The 23,216-nt window shown below is 36.0% G+C and overlaps 1 protein-coding gene across 1 annotated transcript in view; it reads right to left on the reverse strand.

The window, feature by feature from the left end:
• Positions 1–23,216, reverse strand: part of SLC25A21 (solute carrier family 25 member 21) — a 129,838-nt gene that overhangs the window by 79,337 nt on the left and 27,285 nt on the right. Inside the window, exon 4 of the mRNA XM_044659950.1 lies at positions 21,915–22,022. Within this exon, the coding sequence (XP_044515885.1) occupies positions 21,915–22,022 (108 nt within the window). The remainder of the gene's footprint in view (positions 1–21,914; positions 22,023–23,216) is intronic.

The raw sequence follows: 23,216 nt of genomic DNA on the forward strand, positions 1-23,216 counted from the left end.
GTACAAGTCTGTTTATCTATGATCTCTTTGGGGTACAAACCCAACAATGGTATGGCTGGATCAAAGGGCAGGCAATCTTTTATAGCCCTTTGAGCATATATCCAAATTGCCAGCCAGAATGGTTGGATCAGTTCACAACTCCACCAGCAATGCATAATTGTCCTAGTTTGGCCACATACACTCCAGCATTCATTACTCTCCCCTTCTTTCATTTTAGCCAATCTGCTAGGTGTGAGGTGATACCTCAGAGTTGTTTTGATTTGCATTTCTCTAATTATTAGAGATTTAGAGCACTTTCTCATGTGCTTATTGATACTTTTGATTTCTTTATCTGAAAATTGCCTATTCATGTCTCTTGCCCATTTATCAATTGGGAATAGCTTGATTTTTTTATAGAATTGGTTTAACTCCTTGTATATTTGAGTGATTAGACCCCTGTCAGAGTTTTTTGTTATAAAGATTTTTTCCCAATTTGTTGTTTCCCTTCTGATTTTGACTACATTGTTTTTGTTTGTACAAAAGCTTTTTAGCTTGATATAATCAAAATCATTTAATTTACATTTTGTAATTTTCTCTAACTCTTACTTGGTTTTAAAATCTTTCCTTTCCCAGAGATCTGATATGTATACTATTTTGTGTTCACTTAGCTTATTTATAGTTTTCCTCTTTATATTCAGGTCATTCACCCATTCTGCATTTATCTTGGTGTAGGTGTAAGATGTTGATCTAGACCTAATCTCTCCCATATTGTTTTCCAAATTTCCCAGCAGTTTTTGTCAAATAGTGGATTCATGTCCCAAAAGTTGGGTTCTTTGGGTTTATCATACACTGTCTTGCGGAAATCAATAACCCCAAGTCTATTCCACTGATCCTCCTCTCTGTCTCTTAGCCAGTACCATATTGTTTTGATGACTGCTGCTTTATAGTATAGTTTAATATCTGGTACTGCTAGGCCCCCTTCCTTCACATTTTTTTTTCATTATTTCCCTTGAAATTCTTGATCTTTTGTTATTCCAAATGAAATTTGTTATAGTTATTTCTAATTCAATAAGTAAGTTTTTTGGTAGCTTGATAGGTATGGCGATAAATAGGTAAATTAATTTGGGTAGAATGTTCATTTTTATTATGTTAGCTCATCCTACCCATGAACAATTAATGGCTTTCCAATTGTTGAGATCCAGTTTTATTTGTTTGGAAAGTGTTTTGTAGTTGTTTTCCTATAATTGCTGTGTTTGTTTTGTTAGATAGATTCCCAAGTATTTTATATTGTCTAGGGTGATTTTAAATGGTGTTTCTCTTTCTACCTCTTGCTGCTCTAATGTGTTGGAAATATATAGAAATGCTGATGATTTATGTGCATTTATTTTGTATCCTACCACTTTGCTAAAGTTGTTGATTATTTCTACTAGCCTCTTAGTTGATTCTCTAGGATTTTTTAAGTATACCATCATATCATCTGCAAAGAGTGATAGCTTAGTCTCCTCCTTGCCTATTTTGATACCTTCAATTTCTTTTTCTCCTCTAATTGCTATTGCTAGTGTTTCTGGTACTATGTTGAATAATAGAGGTGATAATGAGCATCCTTGTTTTACTCCTGATCTTTTTGGGAAGGCTTCTAATTTATCCCCATTTCTTATAATGCTTGTTGATGGTTTTAGGTATATATTGTTTATTATTTTTAGGAAGGGTCCTTCTATTCCTATACTTTTCAATGTTTTCAATAGGAATGGATGCTGTATTTTGTCAAAGGCTTTTTCAGCATCTATTGAGATAATCATGTGATTTTTGTTGGTTAGACTGTTGATATGGTCAATGATTTGGATGGTTTTCCTAATGTTGAACCATCCTTGCATTCCTGGTATAAATCCCACCTGATCATGGTGGATGATCTTCTTATTTACTTGCTGGAGTCTCTTTGCTAATATTCTATTTAAGATTTTTGCATCTATGTTCATTAGGGAGATTGGTCTATAGTTTTCTTTCTCTGTTTTTGGTCTACCTGGCTTTGGGATCAGTACCATATTTGTGTCATGAAAGGAATTTGGAAGGACTCCTTCTTTGCTTATCATATCAAATAATTTGTATAGTATTGGGATTAGTTGCTCTTTGAATGTCTGATAGAATTCACTTGTGGATCCATGAAGTCCTGGTGATTTTTTCTTAGGGAGTTCTTTGATGGTTTGTTCAATTTCTTTTTCTGATATGGGATTATTTAGGTATTCTATTTCTTCTGCTGTTAATCTAGGCAATGTATATTTTTGTAAATATTCATCCATATCTCCTAAATTGTTATATTTGTTGCCATATAATTGGGTGAAATAGTTCTTAATGATTGCCTTAATTTCCCCTTCATTAGTGGTGAGGTCTCCCTTTTCATCTTTAATACTGTCAATTTGGTTTTCTTCTTTCCTTTTTCTTATTAGATTCACCAGTACTTTGTCTATTTTATCTGTTTTTTCAAAATACCAGCTTCTAGTCTTATTTATTAATTCAATAGTTCTTTTACTTTCAATTTTATTAATTTCTCCCTTAATTTTTAGTATTTCTAATTTAGTTTTCATCTGGGGATTTTTAATTTGCTCGCTTTCTAATGTTTTGAGTTGCATACCCAATTCATTAATCTCTGCCCTCCTTAATTTGTTAATATATGCACTCAAGGATATAAATTTCACCCTGAGTACTGCCTTGGCTGCATCCCACAGAGTTTGGTAGGATGTCTCATAATTGTCATTCTCTTCAATGAAATTGTTGATTGTTTCTATGATTTCTTCTTTGACAAATTGGTTTTGGAGAATCATATTGTTTAATTTCCAATTGATTTTTGATTTGCCTGTCCAGGTGCCCTTACTAATTATTATTTTTATTGCATTATGATCTGAGAAGGTTACATTTATTATATCTGCTCTTTTGCATTTGTTTGCAATGATTCTATGCCCTATTACATGGTCAATCTTTGTAAATGTACCATGTGCAGCTGAAAAGAAGGTGTATTCCTTTTTGTCCCTATTTATTTTTCTCCACATATCAATTAAATCTAATTTTTCTAGGACTTCATTCACCTCTCTTACCTCTTTCTTATTTATCTTTTGGTTTGATTTATCTAGATTTGAAAGGGGAATATTTAGATCTCCCACTATTATGGTTTTACTATCTATTTCCTTCTTGTGCTCTGCCAGTTTCTCCTTTATGAATTTGGATGCTTTACCACTTGGTGCATATATATTGAGCAGTGTTATTTCCTCATTGTTTATACTGCCTTTAATCAGGATGTAATGACCTTCCCTGTCTTTTTTAATCCTATCTATTTTTACTTTGGCTTTGTCAGAGATCATAATAGCCACTCCTGCCTTCTTTTTCTCATTTGATGCCCAAAAGATTTTGCTCATACCCTTAACCTTGAACTTGTGTGTGTCTACCCGCCTCATATGTGTTTCTTTTTTTTTTTTTAAACCCTTGTACTTTGGTGTATTGTCTCATAGGTGGAAGATTGGTAAGGGTGGGCAATGGGGGTCAAGTGACTTGCCCAGGGTCATACAGCTGGGAAGTGTCTGAGGCCGGATTTGAACCTAGGACCTCCCGTCTCTAGGCCTGGCTCTCAATCCACTGAGCTACCCAGCTGCCCCTCTCATATGTGTTTCTTGTAGACAACATATGGTAGGATTTTGGTTTCTGATCCACTCTGCTATTTGCTTCCATTTTATGAGCGAGTTCATCCCATTCACATTCAGAGTTACAATTGTTAGTTGTGCATTCACTGACATTTTTGTATCCTCCCCTTGACCCATCCCTTCTTCTTACATTATTTCCTTTTAAACCAGTGGTTTGCTTTGAGCCAGTATCCCTTATCCCTTCCCTTGATTGACTTCCCTTTTTGCCCCCTCCCTTGTTATTCCCCTCTTTTTGTTTTTTAAAGGACCTAATGAATCCCCTCCCCCTTCTCCCCTCCCTTTTTTGACCTTCCCACATTCCCTGCTCCCTTTGGTTTAACCCTTCTAACTTTCTCAGTAGGGTTAGATAGAGTTTTTTTTTATCAGAATGGATAATAAAGCTACTCTTCCCTCTCCGGGTTGATTACACTGAGAGTAAGGTTTGATTATTAGCTCTTAATGCTCTCTTCCTCTCCTTCTTATGGTAGTAGTTATCCCCTCCCCTTCCCATGCCCTCTTTGTGTGTAATAGAATATCCTATTTTTCTTATTTACTCAGATTTTTCTTGGTGTCCCCTACTATTACCCCTCTCTTTCCCCCCATGTCATCTTAGACCATTTGGTATTCTGTCCTTTCCCTATGAATTATTCTTCTAGTTGCTCTAATAGTGAATATTATAATAGTGAATAGAGTTCACTACAGAGAATTATACATAGCATTTCTCCACCTAGTAATACAGATAATTAGATCATATTCACGCCCTTAAAGAGTCAAGTTTAAAAGATTATGAGTTTTCTTTCTTTTCCCTCTGTTTCTTATTTACCTTTTCATGTTTCTCTTGATTTTTGTGGTTGGGTATCAAACTTTCCATTTAGTCCTGGTCTCTTTTGTGCAAAAGCTTGGAAATCTTCAATTTTGTTGAATGCCCATACTTTCCCCTCGAAGTATATGGTCAGTTTCAATGGGTAGTTGATTCGTGGCTGAAGGCCCTGCTCTCTTGCCTTTCTGAATATTGTATTCCAAGCCTTGCGGTCTTTTAGCGTGGAGGCTGCCAGTTCCTGTGTGATCCTGATTTGTGCTCCTTGATATTTGAATTGTCTCTTTCTGGCTTCTTGTAAGATTTCTTTTACAAGAAAGCTCTTCAATTTCACCATTATATTCCTGGGTGTTGACTTTTCTGGGTCCAGTGTTGAAGGTGATCTATGGATCCTTTCAATGCTTATATTGCCCTCTTGTTGTAGAACTTCAGGGCAATTTTGCTGAATAATTTCTTTAAGTATGGAGTCCAAGTTTCTATTAATTTCTGTCTTTTCTGGAAGACCAATGATTCTCAAATTGTCTCTTCTAGACCGGTTTTCTTGGTCTGTCACTTTCTCATTGAGATATTTCATGTTTCCTTCTATTTTATCAGTCTTTTGACTTTGTTTTATTTGTTCTTGTTGTCTTGAGAGATCATTGGTTTCTAATTGTTCGATTCTAGCCTTTAAGGACTGGTTTTCGGCTATAATCTTTTGGTTTTCGGCTATAATCTTTTGGTTTTCCTTTTCAATCTGGTCATTTCTGGTCTTCAGTTGACTTGCCTCACTTTCCAATTGTGAAATTCTGCCTTTTAAACTGTTATTTTCTTGCCAGATTTCTTCCATCTTCCTCAACATTTCATTTTTGAATTCTTCAATAGCTTGTGACCAGCTTTCATATTTTTGGGGAGGTTTGGATTTTTGTTTTCCCTCCTCTGTTGTCTGGATTTTCTCTGTGTAGAAGTTGTTGAGTGTTCCAGAGTTTCTCTTGGTAATCTTTTTCTTCTGGGCTTCCTTATTGCTTGCCATTGTTAGCCCCACCCCTTTTCAGCTTTGTCTTCACACTCATGCTCTGCTTGCGCTTTCTAAGCTTCCGATGGCTCTGGTCTTCTTGTCCTAGGGGTCAGGCCTCCTGATAGTCCCTGGTCTGCCCCTCTGCCCGAGGCTCCTTCAGTGGTCTCAGGGTCCACAGCCACGCTCCAGTCTGCCCAGGGTCCTCACTGGATGTCCTAGCCTGTGCTGGAAATCTTTATTCCGCCTGGGGCACTGCCTTCACCAGTGCATATGCGCCTGGGAAAGTCTCTGCTTTAGGGATCTTTATTCCACCCAGATTCTGCTTGGGGCAGAGCCTTCACTGTGTAGAAGCTGGGGAAAGTCCCTGCTTTAGGGATCTTTATTCCACCTGGATTCCTGCCCGGGGCAGAGCCTTCACCATGTAGAAGCTGGAGAAAGTCCCTGCTTTAGGGATCTTTATTCTGCCTGGGGCAGAGCCTTCACCCCCTTGGATGCTGAGGAAAGTCCGTGTGTCCCCCCAGCCACTTGGGGTCCCACGTCTGGCAGCTCACAGGTACAAGCCCTGGGGCTGCTAGTGATTTACTGGTTGCCCCACTCCTGTTTTCACTCTTGTGTGTTGGCCTGCGCGTTGTGTGTGGTGTGTGGGGGGGTGGAGGGGCTTCTTCCTCTCGCATTTTACTGAGAGCTGTTTCTCCCCTTTACTGTGGAAATGCCCCGATTCTGCGTACCTTCAATGCTGCGCCCTGTTGTGGGGTTCCTTCATTCGTCTGGATTCGTTTTTATGTCCCCTTGAGGAGTCTTGTATGCATAGGTTAGGAGAGATCGAGCAGCTGCTTCTTACTCTGCCGCCATCTTAACCAGAAGTCTGTTCACATCTTTTGACAATTTTTCAATTGAGGAATAACTTATATTTGTATAAATTTGTCTCAGTTCTCTATATTTTTGAGAAGGGAAGCTTTTTATCAGAAAAACTTACTGTAATTTTTTTTCTTCCTGATTTCTTTCTAATTTTGGAAGCATTTGTTTTGCTTGTATAAAACCTTTTAAATTTCATGCACCTCTGATCACTTATAAAACTTATGCAGAATTGTCATTTTTATTATATTGGCTTGGACTACTCACACACAATTATTATTTCTCTAAATTGTTTAGATCCACCTTTATTGGTATGAAGTATTTTGTAACTGTGTTCAGATAGTCTCTAAGTTTGTCTTTACAAGTAGATTCCCCAAAATTTTATATTATCTAGTGTTACTTTAAATGCATTATCTCTTCCTATCTCATCCTGCTGTGTTTTGTTGGTAGTGCATCAAAATGCTGATGACATCTGTGGTTTATTTTATAGCTTGAAACTTTGTTGAAGTTGTTAATTACTTCAATTAGTTTTTTAGTTGATTCTCTAAGGGTCTCTAAACATTATCATATCATTTTCAAAGAATGATAGTTTTGTCTCCTCACTGTCTATTTTTTTAAATTTCTTTTTCTTTTCTTATGGCTATAGTTATCATTTTCAGTATGATATTGAATAATAGTGGTGACAATGGACATTCTTGCTGTATTCCTGACCTTAGCTTGCTCATGGTTTTAGACATACTATTTATTACTTTGAGAAAGACATTGATTCATATGTTTTAGTGTTTTAAATAGGAATAGGTGTTGTATTTTGTCAAAGGCTTTTTCTACATCTCTTGATATAATGATTGTTTTTGTTATTCATGTGGTCAATCATGCTGATAGTTTTTCTAATATTGAACCAGTACTACATTCCTGGTATAAGTCTTAGCTGTGTAACAGTGTGGATTTGGGGTAAATCAAGGATAACTAAGTACTCATCTTGGAAGGGGACGGGAAGCTGACCCCATGGAACTCTGAAAGAATTCTGTTTGGGAAGGGCCAGCAGCAAGAGGAGTTTGGAGGAGAATTCTGAAGGTCCTCAACCATCACTTCTCTCCTGACCGGACGAGGAGCTGGGGAGTTGGTTCTTTGGTTGGGAGGTTTGGATGGTGGGGTGGATCCTGAGTGAATTGGGTTCCTTGGTACTTTTATGTGTGACTATTGGGAGATCACAGATGTCAACAAAGAAGACATTAAATAGCAATTCTCTAATTTGGCCAGAGAGTCCAGACTCCTAAGGGAGCAAGCTTGAATGAGAGAGGGTCCCTTCCTTGATCCTGCCAGAATCAATTGATCCTGTTACTTCCCTGTGATATTAATTTAGAAATATTTGATAGGAGACTGTAGAGGAGAAGAGAGAGTGAGCTTCTGTAACCAAGCCACAGAAGAAGTCCAGAGCTGCTCTCTGGGGGGGAAGACTTAGCTGATAGAGTAGTTCATCCTTTCCCTCCTGTCTTGATTCCCCTATACCTTTTCCCCCATACCTTGAATTTAATTTATCCTTTAATAAACCCCTGTTAGTTTGATACTTAGAGTCTGGAGAAGTTACACTGAGAGGGGAGGTGAATTTGTGGCTGAGGGGAAGACCATTACCTGACTCCATCTTGAGGGGTAAAGCTATTTGTACTTAGGAGTTGGGGGAGGCTTGTCTCAACAGGGCTGGCTTTGGGGGTGGGATCCCAACCATTAAGGTCACAACTGAACCTCAACGCCTTCCTTCAATATCCCCATTATAGCTTTGTTAGTTTGGGAAGCTCACTGAGTTTATTCCCTCATAGGTCTTCCCTGGGGTGGGGATAAGTGAATAGCTGATCTGGCCCATTGAAAGCTAACAAGGGGGGGATCTAGATACCCACCTATCAATACTCACCCCATACAGCTGGTAACAATGTATGATCTTTGTGCTACATTACATCCATGTTTTTCATCATATTATGCAATGAACTATTTTTAAAGTTTAATCAATTATTATATTTCAACTGTGTTTCTGTATGGGATTATTTAACACATGAACCATTTTAAATAGTTTTCCTCAGTCATGTAATAGCATGAATGCAGGTTTTGAAGTAATCATTGTACATTGAGCAAATAAACTTATAGACCCTGAAAAAAATCACTGAACTCTCCTTGCTAATATTTTATTTAATTTTTTGCTTCAATATTCATTAAGGAAATTGGTCTATAGTTTTCTTTTTCTAAGATAGGGTTATTTATATATTTTATTTCACCAGCTATTAAGTTGGGCAGTTTATTTTATACAAATCCATCCATTTTATTTATATTGTCAGTTTTACCAGCATATAATTGGGCAAAATAACTGTTAAAATTCTTTTAATTTGATTCTCATTGGTTGTGCATTCACTCTTCATTTTTGTAATTAGTAATTTGGTCTTCTTTCTTTTTTATAAATCAAATTAACCAATGGATATTATTTTATTGTTTCTATTTCATAAACTAGCTTATTTAGTCCTTTATGATTTCTTTTTTTGCATTAATTTTTATGTTTCTTTTGAATCTTGTGCAAAAGTCAAATTTTCTTTTTAGCTCAGGTCTTTTTTGTCAGGAATACTTCAAAATTCTCTTTTATAAATTTTAATAAATTTTTAATAAATACCTATTTTCCCTTGAAGTATATTATTCACAATTTTGCTGAGTAGGTTATTCTTGTTTGTAACCCCAAATCTTTTACCTTCCAGAATATCATATTCCATGAGCTCTACTCCTTAAATACAGTAGCTGCCTAAATCTTACATGAAGCTAAGTGCCTTTATGGTATTTGAATGGTTTCCTTCTTGCTTGAATGAAGCATTTTACCTTTCACTCAAGAGTTCTGGAATTTGGTAATAATATTCTTAGGAGTTTTCATTTTGAGATCTCTTTCAGGAAATGTTTGGTGGATTCTTCCACATTCTCTTTTATTTTCTGGTTCAAGGATAAGACATTTTTCTTTGATAATTTCTTCAAATATAATGTGTGGGCTCTTTCTTTGATCATGGCTTTCAAGTAATTCAATAATTCCTAAATTGACACTCCTCAATTTATTTTCCAGGTCAGTTGTTTTCATATGATATATTTCACATTCTCCTATTTTTTCATTCTTTTGATTTTGGTTTATTGTTTCTTGATGTCTCATGGAACCATTAGCTTCCCCTTGTCCAATTCTAATTTTTAAGGAATTATTTTCTTCAGTGAGTATATCACAAGAATTATTCACCATGAACAGGTGGGATTTATACCAGGAAAGCAAGGCTGGTTTATTATTTTAAAAACTATCAGCATAATTGGCCATATCAATAAGAAAACTAACAGAAATAACATGATTATCTCAATAGATGCAGAAAAAGCCTTTGACAAAATGAAATGCAAATTGCTATGAATAAAGCATAGGAATAAATGGGCTATTCCTTAAAATAATAAGAAGCATGTACCCCAAAATATCAGCAAGTGTCATCTACGGTGAGGACAAGTTAGAAGCCTTCCCAATAGGATCATCTGTGAAGCAAGGATACCAATTATTATCCCTATTATTTATTGTTGTACTAGTACTATTGTACTAAGAATATTACCTTTAGCATAAAGAAAAGGAAATTAAAGGACTTAAAATAGGCAATAAAGAAACTATAATATCACTCTTTGCAGATGATATGATGGTATACTTAGAAAATCCTAGAGGGGTGGTTCCCAAACTTTTTTGACCTACTGCCCCCTTTCCAGAAAAAATATTACTTAGCGCCCCCATCACATATGATCACTGCCCTCTTACAGTTATTCACCACCCCCAAATGCACCTGTGGCCATCACTGCTCCCCAGGATTGCTGCAGCACCCACCAGGGGGCGGTGGCACCCACTTTGGGAATCACTGTCCTAGAGAATCAACCAAAAAAAACAGTTGAAATATTTAGTAACTTTAGCAAAGTAGCAGGATACAAAATAAACCCATATACATTATCAGCATTTCTATATATTACTAACAAAGTCCAGCAGCAAGAGATAGAAAAATTCCATTAAAAATAATTCTGGACAATATAAAATACTTAGGAATCTATTTGCCAAGATGAACACAGGAATTATATAAAGAAAACTATAAAACTTCTCACACATTAAAGTTAGATCTAAACAATTGGAAAAATGTTAATTGCAACTCTACCTAAATTAATTTATTCATTCAATGCCATTCCAATCAAACTACCAAAAATATTATATAGAACTAGAGAAAATACTAACAATATTCATCTGGAAGAGCAAAAGATCAAGAATATCAAGGGAGCTAATAAAAAAAAATTGTGAAGGATAATGGCTTAGCAGTACCAGATCTCAAATTCTAATATAAAAGAGTAATCATCAAAACAATCTGGTACGGGCAAAGAAATAGAATGGTGGATCAGTGGAATAGATTAAAGGTAAATGATATTAGCAATCTAGTGTTTGATAAACCCAAACATCCCAGCTTTTGGGATAAGAACTCACTATTTCTCACACACACACACACACACACACACACACACACACACACACACACACACACAAACTGTTGGGAAAACTAGAAAAGAGTATGGTAAAAACTAGGTATAAACCAATATCTCACACTATATACCAAGATAAGGTTAAAATGGGTATATAATTTAGACATAAAGGGTGATATTATAAATAAATTAGGATAATATAAAATGGTTTACCTGTCAGATCTATGGAGAAGGAAAGAATTTATGACCAAACAAGAGAGATAATTATGAGACGTACAATGAATAATTTTTAGTATATTAAGTTGAAAAATTTTTGTACAAATGAAACTAATGTAACCAAGATTAGAAGGGAAACAACAAACTATGTTTCTATATTTCTACAAAGAGCTTATGTACCTAGCACAGAGAAGATGCTATATAAATGCTTATTCCTTTCCCTTTCCTTTCCTTTCCTCTTCTCCCTATTCTTGTTTTTTGTCCCTACTTTTTATCCCTATTCTCCAAAAAGAAAAAACAGTGACAAAATAAAGAAGGAATGATGTGCAGAAAATAGTTCAAACATTTTTGTATTCATCCAGAAGAACTGAATATTGTTTTCCTTTCAAAAATCTTTCAAAGTTTCACTGTAAAATTAAATGTTAGGCATAATACCTTCAATAGAAGCTAAGTTTACTCCAGGAAAGGGAAGAACAATAGTGCTTTCTCCAACTACTGCTAAAATGGTATAGTCCCTCATTGTACAAAAGAGGAAAGTGAGTTCCCAGAGAGGAATATGAGTTACTCAAGGTTGCAAATGATTGATTATAGGATCATAGATTTATAGCCTTAACAGAAATGAGAAAACCTAACTCTCACTTTTACAAATGAGTTAATTGAGACCCAAACATATTAAATGACTTGCTTAGTATCACACAGATAATAAGTGCCTCAACAAGGACTAAAACCTAGTATTTTTTTTTGACTATACAATGTTATGAAGATAAATAGGACTACTACTACTATGCTTCTAGGGATATTGGTTAGGGAAGCTGTGTCTCTTGTATTCCCCTAGGTAGCTGGTGACTGGGGAACACCAATTCAGTCACCTTTGCTAGATGATATAATTCCCATTTCTATATAACAGTGCCCAGGCAGGACCCTTGTGGTCTGGCGGATGGGTAACCCTTTCAGGTCCCCCCTGGGGTTAGATTAATTATTAATATTGGGCTCTAATTAGCCTTGGATCACGTTTCATCTGACTGCGTTGCTTCCCTCCCCAAGGGTCATGATATAATGACCACTCAGGAAGGTACTTAATAAAACTATCTATTGATGTTAAATAGGGAAAGGAATAATCAGGAACAGATTGGGGATAGGAGAACCTGTCACTAATAGCTATAATCAATAATCCCTCAGGACTGTAGGCTGTTGTTTCAGTAAGCTGAAGCTAATGCTTTCACACTCCTCTGGATCAGCTTGGCCACTGCCAAACCAGGGAGGGCAAACTGCTCAGTTGGTACAGATATTGTGATTTCTCTCAGCTTCCTTGTTCTCAGTTATGGTATGTCAGCCTTGCACAACCTTCAGGAAATAACCACCTTTAAAAGATCCACCCTCTTCTTCTTCTACCTCCCTTCCTCCCTTCACCTCCCAGGCCCAGATACCTAATAGTTAATGATGATTCAAATGCCTAAAGATCTAGGGAGATTCAGAGAGGATCGATGATCCATGGTCAGAGACCCACAGATCACTCCTTCTAGATCAAAGATCCAATATCAATGGTCAAAGCTCAAAGACAGAAGAACTCTCCCAGATGACCATTAGGGGTATTTATACCCTCAGGCCAACTACCTATGCTCCTGTCCTCACAGCATCTGGGAACATTCCAACATCTCCAACTGTCTCCCTTATCAATCAAGGTGAGACTAACAATTCTCAGAGTTGGAATATAACAACATCCAGCATTCTAATTCATTACATCAAGATATCTGTTAAGTTTCATTTGATTCTTATTGAAATTGAGGCTCAATTCAATGAAGTCGAATAAATGTTAAATATTTGAATGCTAGAGTTGGATAAAACCTTAGAGACCAAACCCCTCATTTTACCACCCCCTCATTTTCCAGAAGAAAGAGCAAGACCTGTCAAAGCATGAGCTGGAAAACAAGTCTCATGACTGCTAGTCCAGGGTTCTTTTATTTTTTTTAACATTTATTAATATTCATTTTTCAGAAAAGTTAACATGGTTACATGATTCATGCTCCTACTTTCCCCTTCACCCTCACACTCCCCCAACCCCTGGCCAATGCGCATTTCCACTAGTTTTAACATATGTCATTGATCAAGACCTATTTCCAAATTGTTGATCATTGCATTGGTGTAGTAGTTTCGAATCAAAATCCCCAATCATGTAAGCCTCAACCTATGTGTTCAAGCAGCTGCTTTTCTTCTGTATTTCCACTCCTGCAGTTCTTCTCCTGAATGTGGGTAGCATTATTTACCATAAATCCCTCAGAATAGTCCTGGGTCATTGCATTGCTGCTAGTACAGAAATCCATTACATTCTATTTTACCACAGTGTATTGGTCTCTGTGTACAATGTTCTTCTGGCTCTGCTCCTTTCACTCTGCATCAATTCCTGGAGGTCTTTCCAGGTTACATGGAATTCCTCCAGTTTATTATTACTCTGAGCACAATAGTATTCCATCACCAGCATATATTACAAATTTGTTCAGCCATTCCCCAATTGAAAGACATACCCTCCTTTTCCAGTTTTTTGCACCATAAAAAGCGCAGCTATAAATATTTTCATACAAGTCTGTTTATCTATGAGCTCTTTGGGGTACAAACCCAACAATGGCATGGCTGGATCAAAGGGCAGGCATTCTTTTATAGCCCTTTGAGCATAGTTCCAAATTGCCAGACAGAATGGTTGGATCAGTTCACAACTCCACCAGCAATGCATTAATGTTCCAATTTGGCCATATCCTCTCCAACATTCATTACTCTCCCCTTCTTTCATTTTAGCCAATCTGCTAGGTGTTTTGACTTGCATTTCTCTAATTATTAGAGAATTAGAACACTTTCTCATGTGCTTATTGATAGTTTTGATTTCTTTATCTGAAAATTGCCTATTCATGTCTCTTGCCCATTTATCAATTAGGGTATGGCTTGATTTTTTAAACAATCGATTTAACTCCTTGTATATTTAAGTAATTAGACCCCTTTCAGAGTTTTTGTTATAAAGATTTTTTCCCAAATTGTTGTTTCCTTTTCTGATTTTGGCAGCATTGTTTTTGTTTGTACAAAAGCTTTTTAGTTTAATATAATCAAAACCATTTATTTTACATTTTGTAATTTTCTCTAACTCTTGCTTGGTTTTAAAATCTTTCCTTTCCCAGAGATCTGACAAGTATACTATTCTGTGTTCACTTAACTTGTTTATAGTTTCCCCCTTTATATTCAAGTCATTCACCCATTCTGAATTTATCTTGGTGTAGGGTATGAAATGTTTATCTAAACCTAATCTCTCCCATATTGTTTTCCAAATTTCCCAGCAGTTTTTGTCAAATAGTGGATTCATGACCCAAAAGTTGGGCTCTTTGGGTTTATCATACACTGTCTTGCTGATGTCACTTGCCCCAAGTATATTCCATTGATCCTCTCTTCTGTCTCTTAGCCAGTACCATATTGTTTTGATGACTGCTGCTTTATAGTATAGTTTAATATCTGGTACTGCTAGGCCACCATCCTTCAAATTTTTTTTCATTATTTCCCTCGATATTCTTGATCTTTTGTTATTCCAAACAACTTTGTTATAGTTTTTCCTAATTCAGTAAAAAAATTTTTTTGGTAGTTTGATAGGTATGGTGCTAAATAGGTAAATTAATTTGGGTAGAATGGTCATTTTTAATATGTTAGCTCATCCTACCCATAAGCAATCAATGTTTTTCCAATTGTTTAGATCTAGTTTTATTTGTTTGGAAAGTGTTTTGTAGTTGTTTTTGTATAATTGCTGTGTTTGTTTTGGTAGATAGATTCCTAAGTATTTCGTATTGTCTAGGGTGATTTTAAATGGTGTTTCTCTTTCTACCTCTTGCTGCTCTAATGTGTTGGAAATATATAGAAATGCTGATTATTTATGTGCATTTATTTTGTATCCTGCAACTTTGCTAAAGTTGTTGATTATTTCTACAGGTTTCTTAGTTGATTCTCTAGGATTTTTTAAGTAGACCATCATATCATCTGCAAAGAGTGATAGCTTAGTCTCCTCCTTGCCTATTTTGATACCTTCAATTTCTTTTTCTTCTCTAATTGCTACTGCTAGTGTTTCTAGTACTATGTTGAATAATAGAGGTGATAATGGGCATCCTTGTTTCACTCCTGATCTTATTGGGAAGGCTTCTAATTTATCCCCATTGCATATGATGCTTGTTGATGGTTTTAGGTATATACTGTTTATTATTTTTAGGAATGGTCCTTCTATTCCTATACTTTCAAGTGTTTTCAATAGAAATTGGTGCTGTATTTTGTCAAAGGCTTTTTCAGCATCTATTGAGATAATCATGTGATTTTTTTTGTTTGTTAGATAGTTGATATGGTCAATTATGTTGATGGTTTTCCTAATGTTAAACCAGCCTTGCATTCCTGGTATAAATCCCACCTGATCATGGTGGCTGATCCTCTTGATCACTTGCTGGAGTCTCTTTGCTAGTATTCTAAGATTTTTGTATCTATGTTCATTAGGGAGATTGGTCTTTGGTGTTCTTTCTCTGTTTTTGATCTCCCTGGCTTTGGAATCAGTACCATATTTGTGTCATAAAAGGAATTTGGTAGGACTCCTTCTTTGCTTATTATATGAAATAATTTGGATAGTATTGGGATTAGTTGCTCTTTGAATGTCTGATAGAATTCACTTGTGAATCCATCTGGGCCTGGTAATTTTTTTGTAGTGAGTTCTTTGATGGCTTCTTCAATTTCTTTTTCTGATATGGGATTATATGGGTATTCTACTTCTTCTGGTGTTCATCTAGGCAATTTATATTTTTGTAAATATTCATCCATATCTCCTAGATTGCTATATTTTTTGCCATATAATTGGGCAAAATGGTTTTTAATGATTGCCTTAATTTCCCCTTCATTAGAGGTGAGGTCTCCCTTTTCATCTTTGATAATGTCAATTTGGTTTTCTTCTTTCCTTTTTTTATTAGATTGACCAGTACTTTGTCTATTTTATCTGTTTTTTCAAAATACCAGCTTCTCGTTTTATTTATTAAATCAATAGTTCTTTTACTTTGGATTTTATTAATTTCTCCCTTGATTTTTTGTATTTCTAATTTAGTTTTCATCTGGGGATTTTTTTATAATTTTTTTTATATTTTTAAATCCTTAACTTCTGTGTATTAGTTCCTTGGTGGAAGAGTGATAAGGGTAGGCAATGGGGGTCAAGTGACTTGCCCAGGGTCACTTAGCTGGGAAGTGTCTGAGGCCAGATTTGAACCTAGGACCTCCCGTCTCTAGGCCTGGCTCTCAATCCACTGAGCTACCCAGCTGCCCTCATCTGGGGATTTTTAATTTGCTCACTTTCTAATTTTTTAAGTTGCATGCCCAATTCATTAATCTCTGCCTCCCTAATTTCTTAATATATGCACTCAAGGATATAAATTTCCTCCTGAGTACTGCCTTGGCTGCATCCCACAGAGTTTTCTAGGATGTCTCATAATTGTCATTCTCTTCAATGAAATTATTGATTGCTTCTATGATTTCTTCTTTGACTAGCTGGTTTTGGAGAATCATATTATTTAATTTCTAATTAGTTTTTGATTTGCCTATCCAGGTGCCCTTACTAATTATTATTTTTATTGCATTATGATCTGAGAAGTTTACATTTATTATTTCTGCTCTTTTGCATTTGTTTGCAATGTTTCTATGCCCCATTACATGGTCAGTCTTTGTGAATGTACCATGTGCAGCTGAAAAGAAGGTGTCTTCCTTTTTGTCCCTATTTATTTTTCTCCACATATCAATTAAATCTAATTTTTCTAGGACTTCATTCACCTCTCTTACCTCTTTCTTATTTATTTTTTGGTTTGATTTATCTAGATCTGAAAGAGGAATATTTAGATCTCCCACTATTATGGTTTTACTATCTATTTCCTTCTTGAGCTCTGCCAGTTTCTCCTTTAGAATTTGGATGCTATGCCATTTGATGCATACATATTGAGCTCTGTTATTTCCTCATTGTTTATACTGCCTTTAATCAGGATGTAATGACCTTCCCTGTCTTTTTTAATCCTATCTATTTTTACTTTGGTTTTGTCAGAAATTATAATTGCCATTCCAGCCTTCTTTTTCTCATTTGATGCCCAAAAGATTTTCCTCAAGCTCTTTACCTTAAACCTGTGCATGTCCACCCACCTCATATGTGTTTCTTGTAGACAACATATGGTAGGATTTTGGTTTCTGATCCACTCTGCTATTTGCTTCCTTTTTATCAGGGAGTTCATCCCATTCACATTCAGAGTTATAATTATCAGTTGTGTATTCGCCAACATTTTGGTTTCCTCTCCTAGTTCTACCCCTTCTTCTTACACTATTTCCTTTTAAACCAGTGGTTTGCTTTAAGCCAGTAACTGTTGTCCCCTCCCTTGATTAATTTCCCTTTCTACCACCTCCCTTATTATTCCCCTCTTTTTATTTTTAAGGCCTAATGAATTCCCCCCCTTCTTCTCCCCTCCCTTTTTTGACCTCCCCACTCCCCTGCTCCCTTTGGTTTATACCTTCTGAATTTCTCAGTAGAGTTAGAGTTTTATATCCCAATGGATAATATAGTTACTCTTCCCTCTCAGGGTTAAATACACTGAGAGTAAGGTTTAAATATTACCTCTTAATGCTCTCTTCCTCTCCTTCTTATAATAGTATTCATCCCTTCCACTTCCCATGCCCACTTCGTGTGTAATAGATTATCCTATTTTTCTTATTCATTCAAGTTTCTCTTGGTGTCCTCTACTATTCACCCTCCTCTTTCCCACACCCCATATCATCTTAGACCATTTAGTATTCCAACCTCTCCCTATGTATAAAATTCTTCTAATTACTATAATAGTGAATACTATAATAGTGAATAAAGTTCACTGCAGAGAATTACACATAACATTTCTCCACATAGGAATACAAATAATTAGATCTTATTGAAACCCTTCAAGAGGCAAATTTAAAAATACAAGTTTTCTTTCTTTTCCCTCTGTTTCTTATTTACCTTTTTATGTTTCTCTTGATTTTTGTGGTTGGATATCGAACTTTCCATTTAGTCCTGGTCTTTTCTGTGAAAATACTTGGAAATCTTCTATCTTGTTGAATGCCCAAACTTTCCCCTGGAAGTATATAGTTAGTTTTGATGGGTAGGTGATCCGTGGTTGTAGACCCAGTTCTCTTATCTTTCTGAATATCATATTCCAAGCTTTGTGATCTTTTAGTGTGGAGGCTGCCAGATCCTTAGTGATCCTGATTTGTGCTCCTTGATATTTGAATTGTCTCTTTTTGGCTTCTTGTAAGTTTTTTTCTTTTACTTGGAAGCTCTTCAATTTGGCTATTATATTCCTATGGGGTTGCCTTTTCTGGGTCTAGTGTAGAGGGTGATCTATAAATCCTTTCAATGTCTATATTACCCTCTTGTTGTAGAACTTCAGGGCAATTTTGCTGAATAATTTCTTTTAGTATGGAGTCCAAATTTCTATTAATTTCTGCTTATTCTGGAAGACCAATGATTCTCAGATTGTCTCTTCTAGACCTGTTTTCTTGATCTGTCAATTTCTCATTGAGTAATTTCATGTTTCCTTCTATTTTATCAGTCTTTTGACTTTGTTTTATTTGTTCTTGCTGTCTTGAGAGATCATTAGCTTCTAATTCCTCAATTCTAGCCTTTAGGTACTGGTTTTCTGGCATAATCTTTTGGTTTTGGGCTATTATCATTTGGGTTTCCTTTTCAATCTGGTCATTTCTGGTCTTCAATTAACTTGTCTCACTTTCCAATTGTGAAATTCTGCCTTTTATACTGTTTTCTTGCCAGATCTCTTCCATCTTTCTCATCATCTCAGATTTGAACTCTTCGATAGCTTGTGACCAGTTTTCATTATTTTGGGAAGGTTTGGATGTGATTACTTGTTTGTTCTCCTCTGCTGTTTGCTCTGTTTTCTGGATTTTATCTGTGTAAAAGTTGTCGAGTGTCACAGATTTCTTCTTGATTATCGTTCTCTTTTGGGGTTCTTGTCTCTGGCTTGCCATTGTTAGCCCTGTGCCCTCTCAGGTTTATCCTCATACCCAGGGTCTGTTTGATCTCTCTAGGCTCCTGAAATCTCACATATAGTTGTTCTCAGGGTCAAGCCTCCTGGTGGTCCCCTTGCTTGTTCCTCTGTCCAAAGCTCCTTTAACAGTTTCAGGGAGCTGTTTCCACAGTTGTGCACCCCTCTGCATTGGGTCCTCACTCAAAGTCCACTCCTGTGCTCAGGATCTGAGTCTGCTCCTGGGCTCAGGATCCAAGTCCACTCCTGCGCTCAGGATCTGTGGACTCAAGAGTCTGTGCTTGAGCCTGTGCTCAGGTTCTGTATTCAAAGTCTGCACTTTCTTTAGTGTCTTAGGGTCTTGAGTCTTGCTGCTCTCAGGAACAGGCTCTGACCCCAGGTAGCTGCCAAGGACTTAATGGGTACTCCAAACTTGCTCTAGCTCTTGTGCGCTGGATTTGGCACTATAGGTAGTGTGGGGTGGGGGAGGGGGTTGCTCAGCTTGCATTTTAGTGAGAGCTGTTTCACCCCCTTATAGCATGGAAATGCCCCAATTCCACATACCTTCAATGCTGCGTCCTTTTGTGGAGTCCCTTCGTTCTTCTGGATTTGTTTTTATGTCTTTTTGAGGAGTCCTATATGTTTTGGTTAGAAGAGGTTAAGCAGCTGCTTTTTACTCTGCCGCCATCTTAACCAGGAAGTCCTAGTCCAGGGTTCTTTCAGAGATGATATTTGACTTTCTGTGGTATAACTAAAACTTACTTTGTGTCACTGACCACTCCAAAGCATCAGCCTCTAATCTCATGATAAGCAGCTGATTGGGAAAATTCTTAGATCCCTACTAGGTGCATGCTGGCTTTACGCTAACATATTCCATGGAGAACAATTGTTCAGAAGTCTTCAGGTAATACCAGGAGCCCTTTTTTTCTCTGTCATATTGCTGGAAAGCATAGTGCTGGCACTATAGTACTGAATGAACTGATACTGAGGAGTTTAGTTTACAGTCCCCTTTCCTAAACCTAGGCTGAACCCAAGTTCCACCTCACATCAGGGCTTCCTTTAGCTTCTCTCCCTCATTGCCACTTAATTCCTTGAAATACTGCTTAAATCAAGGCACAGATTAGCCAATTACTCTCTATTTCCCAAGAGAAAATCCCTACATCTTCTTCACTCTCATTGTGGCTCCACCTTCCCACAACTCCTCTTGCTCTGTCTTAATTCTTAAAGCATGAGAAAAACTGTTTATATTCCCCAACTTAGGCAAAGAACTCATTACTCTATCCTAGTTTTATCTCTTAGTAAAAGCATCTCACAGGAAAGGAGGCTGTTTACATGGGGTCTTACAAAGCAATAAAATTTTTGAGATCTAAGCTGTTAAGATGGCGATATTTACACAAGGCTTTTTAAACCTTTCCTCACTCATATTTATTTTAGAGGCAAACGTGTCTGAGAACTTAAAGGATTTCTTAGATTTGGAGAAAAGCATTTCCTCTCAGCCATGTGAATGACTTGGGCTCCCTTTGAGTTGTAGGTGACCTTGATTTATTTATGGGAATTTTGGAAGAGATCAGATGAGAGGCAGGATCTGGAATAAGTTGAGCTGAACAACAGTAATAGTAGAGGGAGAAGGCAATCTTCATCTTCAACCAGGACTTAACAATATGGATTAGAGAGAAGCAGTGCCACAGAAGTAATAGGTGAAGAACTGGAAAAGAAGAAAAGTTCAGTTTCCAGGAAAGGGAGAGATCAGTGTGAATATCTTGGTATAAAGGACTCACAGGGAGGGCAAAGTTTGTAAATTCTACCTAAGTATTTCCCACATCCTGATTTTTCTTCATATATAAAGAAACCTGGGACTAGACATAAAGTGATATATATTTAGTTTAAGCTAAGGAAAGGGAAATGTAAGAAGTAAGTGGTAGCTAGGAATATACAAAATTTAAATTAAGGCAGAGAGCCAAACCATTGTCTGAATGTTAGGAAAAATCCTAATTGGGGGCTAACAATATCAATAACTTCATTGATATAAATTCCATAAAATACTAGGGAAAGGAACTAAATGGACCTGAGGGCCATTATATTGCCCCTAATTTTGTAATTGGGTGTGTCATATTGTTTCTAGAGGGAGGGAAATCCAGGAGAAGGGAGTTAGTGACTAAAAAAAAAGATCTCTCCTTAAAAGAGGACAGCTTATGTCTGGAAAGGATTCAGTTCTACCCTTTTTTAAAAGGAAGAAGGGAGCACAAAGGATCAAATATTGCTCGACCAACTCTATAACAATACCAACCTGTCATATAAATATTGGTTTGTCCTAGGTGAAAGTCAATAGTATAAAACTTTTGAAATTATTTCACAATTCTAAAAAACTAGGGTAACCATATCTTTATTTTTTTAAGATTTAAATATTTTATTTTTTTAGAAAAATTTTTCATGGTTCCATGATTCATGTTTTTACTCTCCCCTTCACTCCCCCTTAACATTGCCCCCCCGCCCCCATATCCAATGCACATTTCCACTGGTTTTAACATGTAACCATATCTTTAGTGGTTTATATCATAGATTGTTCTAGTATATGCAGGAATTTTCCCAAAAGTAGAAGAAATGTTTCCAAAGAAAACATAATAAATTACATCATAACTTTAAAAACCAATAGGCATAAACACAGTTTTTCATTAGAACTCATTGAATGTTAATTTTTTACTTGAAGAAAGATTTAATTCTTTTTTTGGGTAGCTTTTTGACATCAATTTCTTACTATTTCAAGAAAGAAAAAATAGATATTTGATTTCTCCTTTAAAAATTAGTTTTCAGGATTCTCCAACAGTATTAAAAATTATTACCTGTGTAAATACATTCTGATTGGCCTGCAAACCAACTTTTACAACCTCAAAAGGGTTAACCACAATAGCTTCTGTTAGGCCAGATCCCAATCCTGCAATTGCAAATGCCTAAAAAAAATAAAAACAAATCAATATCTTAAAACAAATTATTATTTGTACTAAGTTAAAGCAGTATCCACTGCAGATGAATGTTATCATGAATAAACTGTATGCCATTACTAAACAGCTTAACACCTAATTACATGCTGACAATTCATGATGAAGAAATTACAGAAGCCACAAACCTCATTCTAAAAATTTTAAATAAAATGTCAAAAGTCTATCAACAATAACCTCTTTCTATTAGTCAAGAAAAAGGCCATGTTACTGATTTAAGATGTATGTTAAAATATGCCCTTCCATTCACTTTGAACAGATTTTGAACTTGTTAAGTGAGAACTTCACTTAAAACATTTATTTAAATGCACTTTTCAGGGCTAAAATGAAAAATGAAGTATTTTTCAAAACTCAGAATTCAGATATAGGCTAGTCTGAAATATTTAAGAATTATTCACATGGACACAATTTTTACACTTAAAATGAAATATTGTTAGTTAACAATATAATATTTTCTAATTTAAAATAATTATACATTTTCATTTATCTTGGTTTTTAGAATGTTGTTAAAAGATTAAATCAGAAATAGCTAGGTTTTTCTACAGCATGTAATGAAAAACTAGAAATATTATGAAGAATAGTTATAGGGAAAATGGTAATATGAGCTATTAAGAATATCTGTGATAGAAATACTTTCTACACAAAATACATATTTGTTTTTATAAATCTTAGAAATAATATATAGTAAAACACATTTAAGAGCCAGACTTAATAAGTGAATGTAAATATATCTTTTTTTTTAAACCCTTGTACTTCGGTGTATTGTCTCATAGGTGGAAGATTGGTAAGGGTGGGCAATGGGGGTCAAGTGACTTGCCCAGGGTCACACAGTTGGGAAGTGGCTGAGGCCGGGTTTGAACCTAGGACCTCCTGTCTCTAGGCCTGACTCTCACTCCACTGAGCTACCCAGCTGCCCCCCTGTAAATATATCTTTCACAATATTTCATTTCAGAAAAATCAACACAAATGTTACTAATTTTACATTTTTAAAATGAACAACTATGAAAATTGGAAATTCACTCTAATAATTAAGTCTCCTTGTGGCAGTATAGTATAGTAGGAAATGTGGCAAATTTGGATTAAGGGCCAAAGGTTCAAATCTTGTATTGAGCAAATCATTATCTTATCTAGGCCTCAGTTTCCTCA

Source organism: Gracilinanus agilis, chromosome 2, assembly GCF_016433145.1.
Source record: "Gracilinanus agilis isolate LMUSP501 chromosome 2, AgileGrace, whole genome shotgun sequence".
Classification (NCBI taxonomy): Eukaryota; Metazoa; Chordata; class Mammalia; order Didelphimorphia; family Didelphidae; genus Gracilinanus; species Gracilinanus agilis.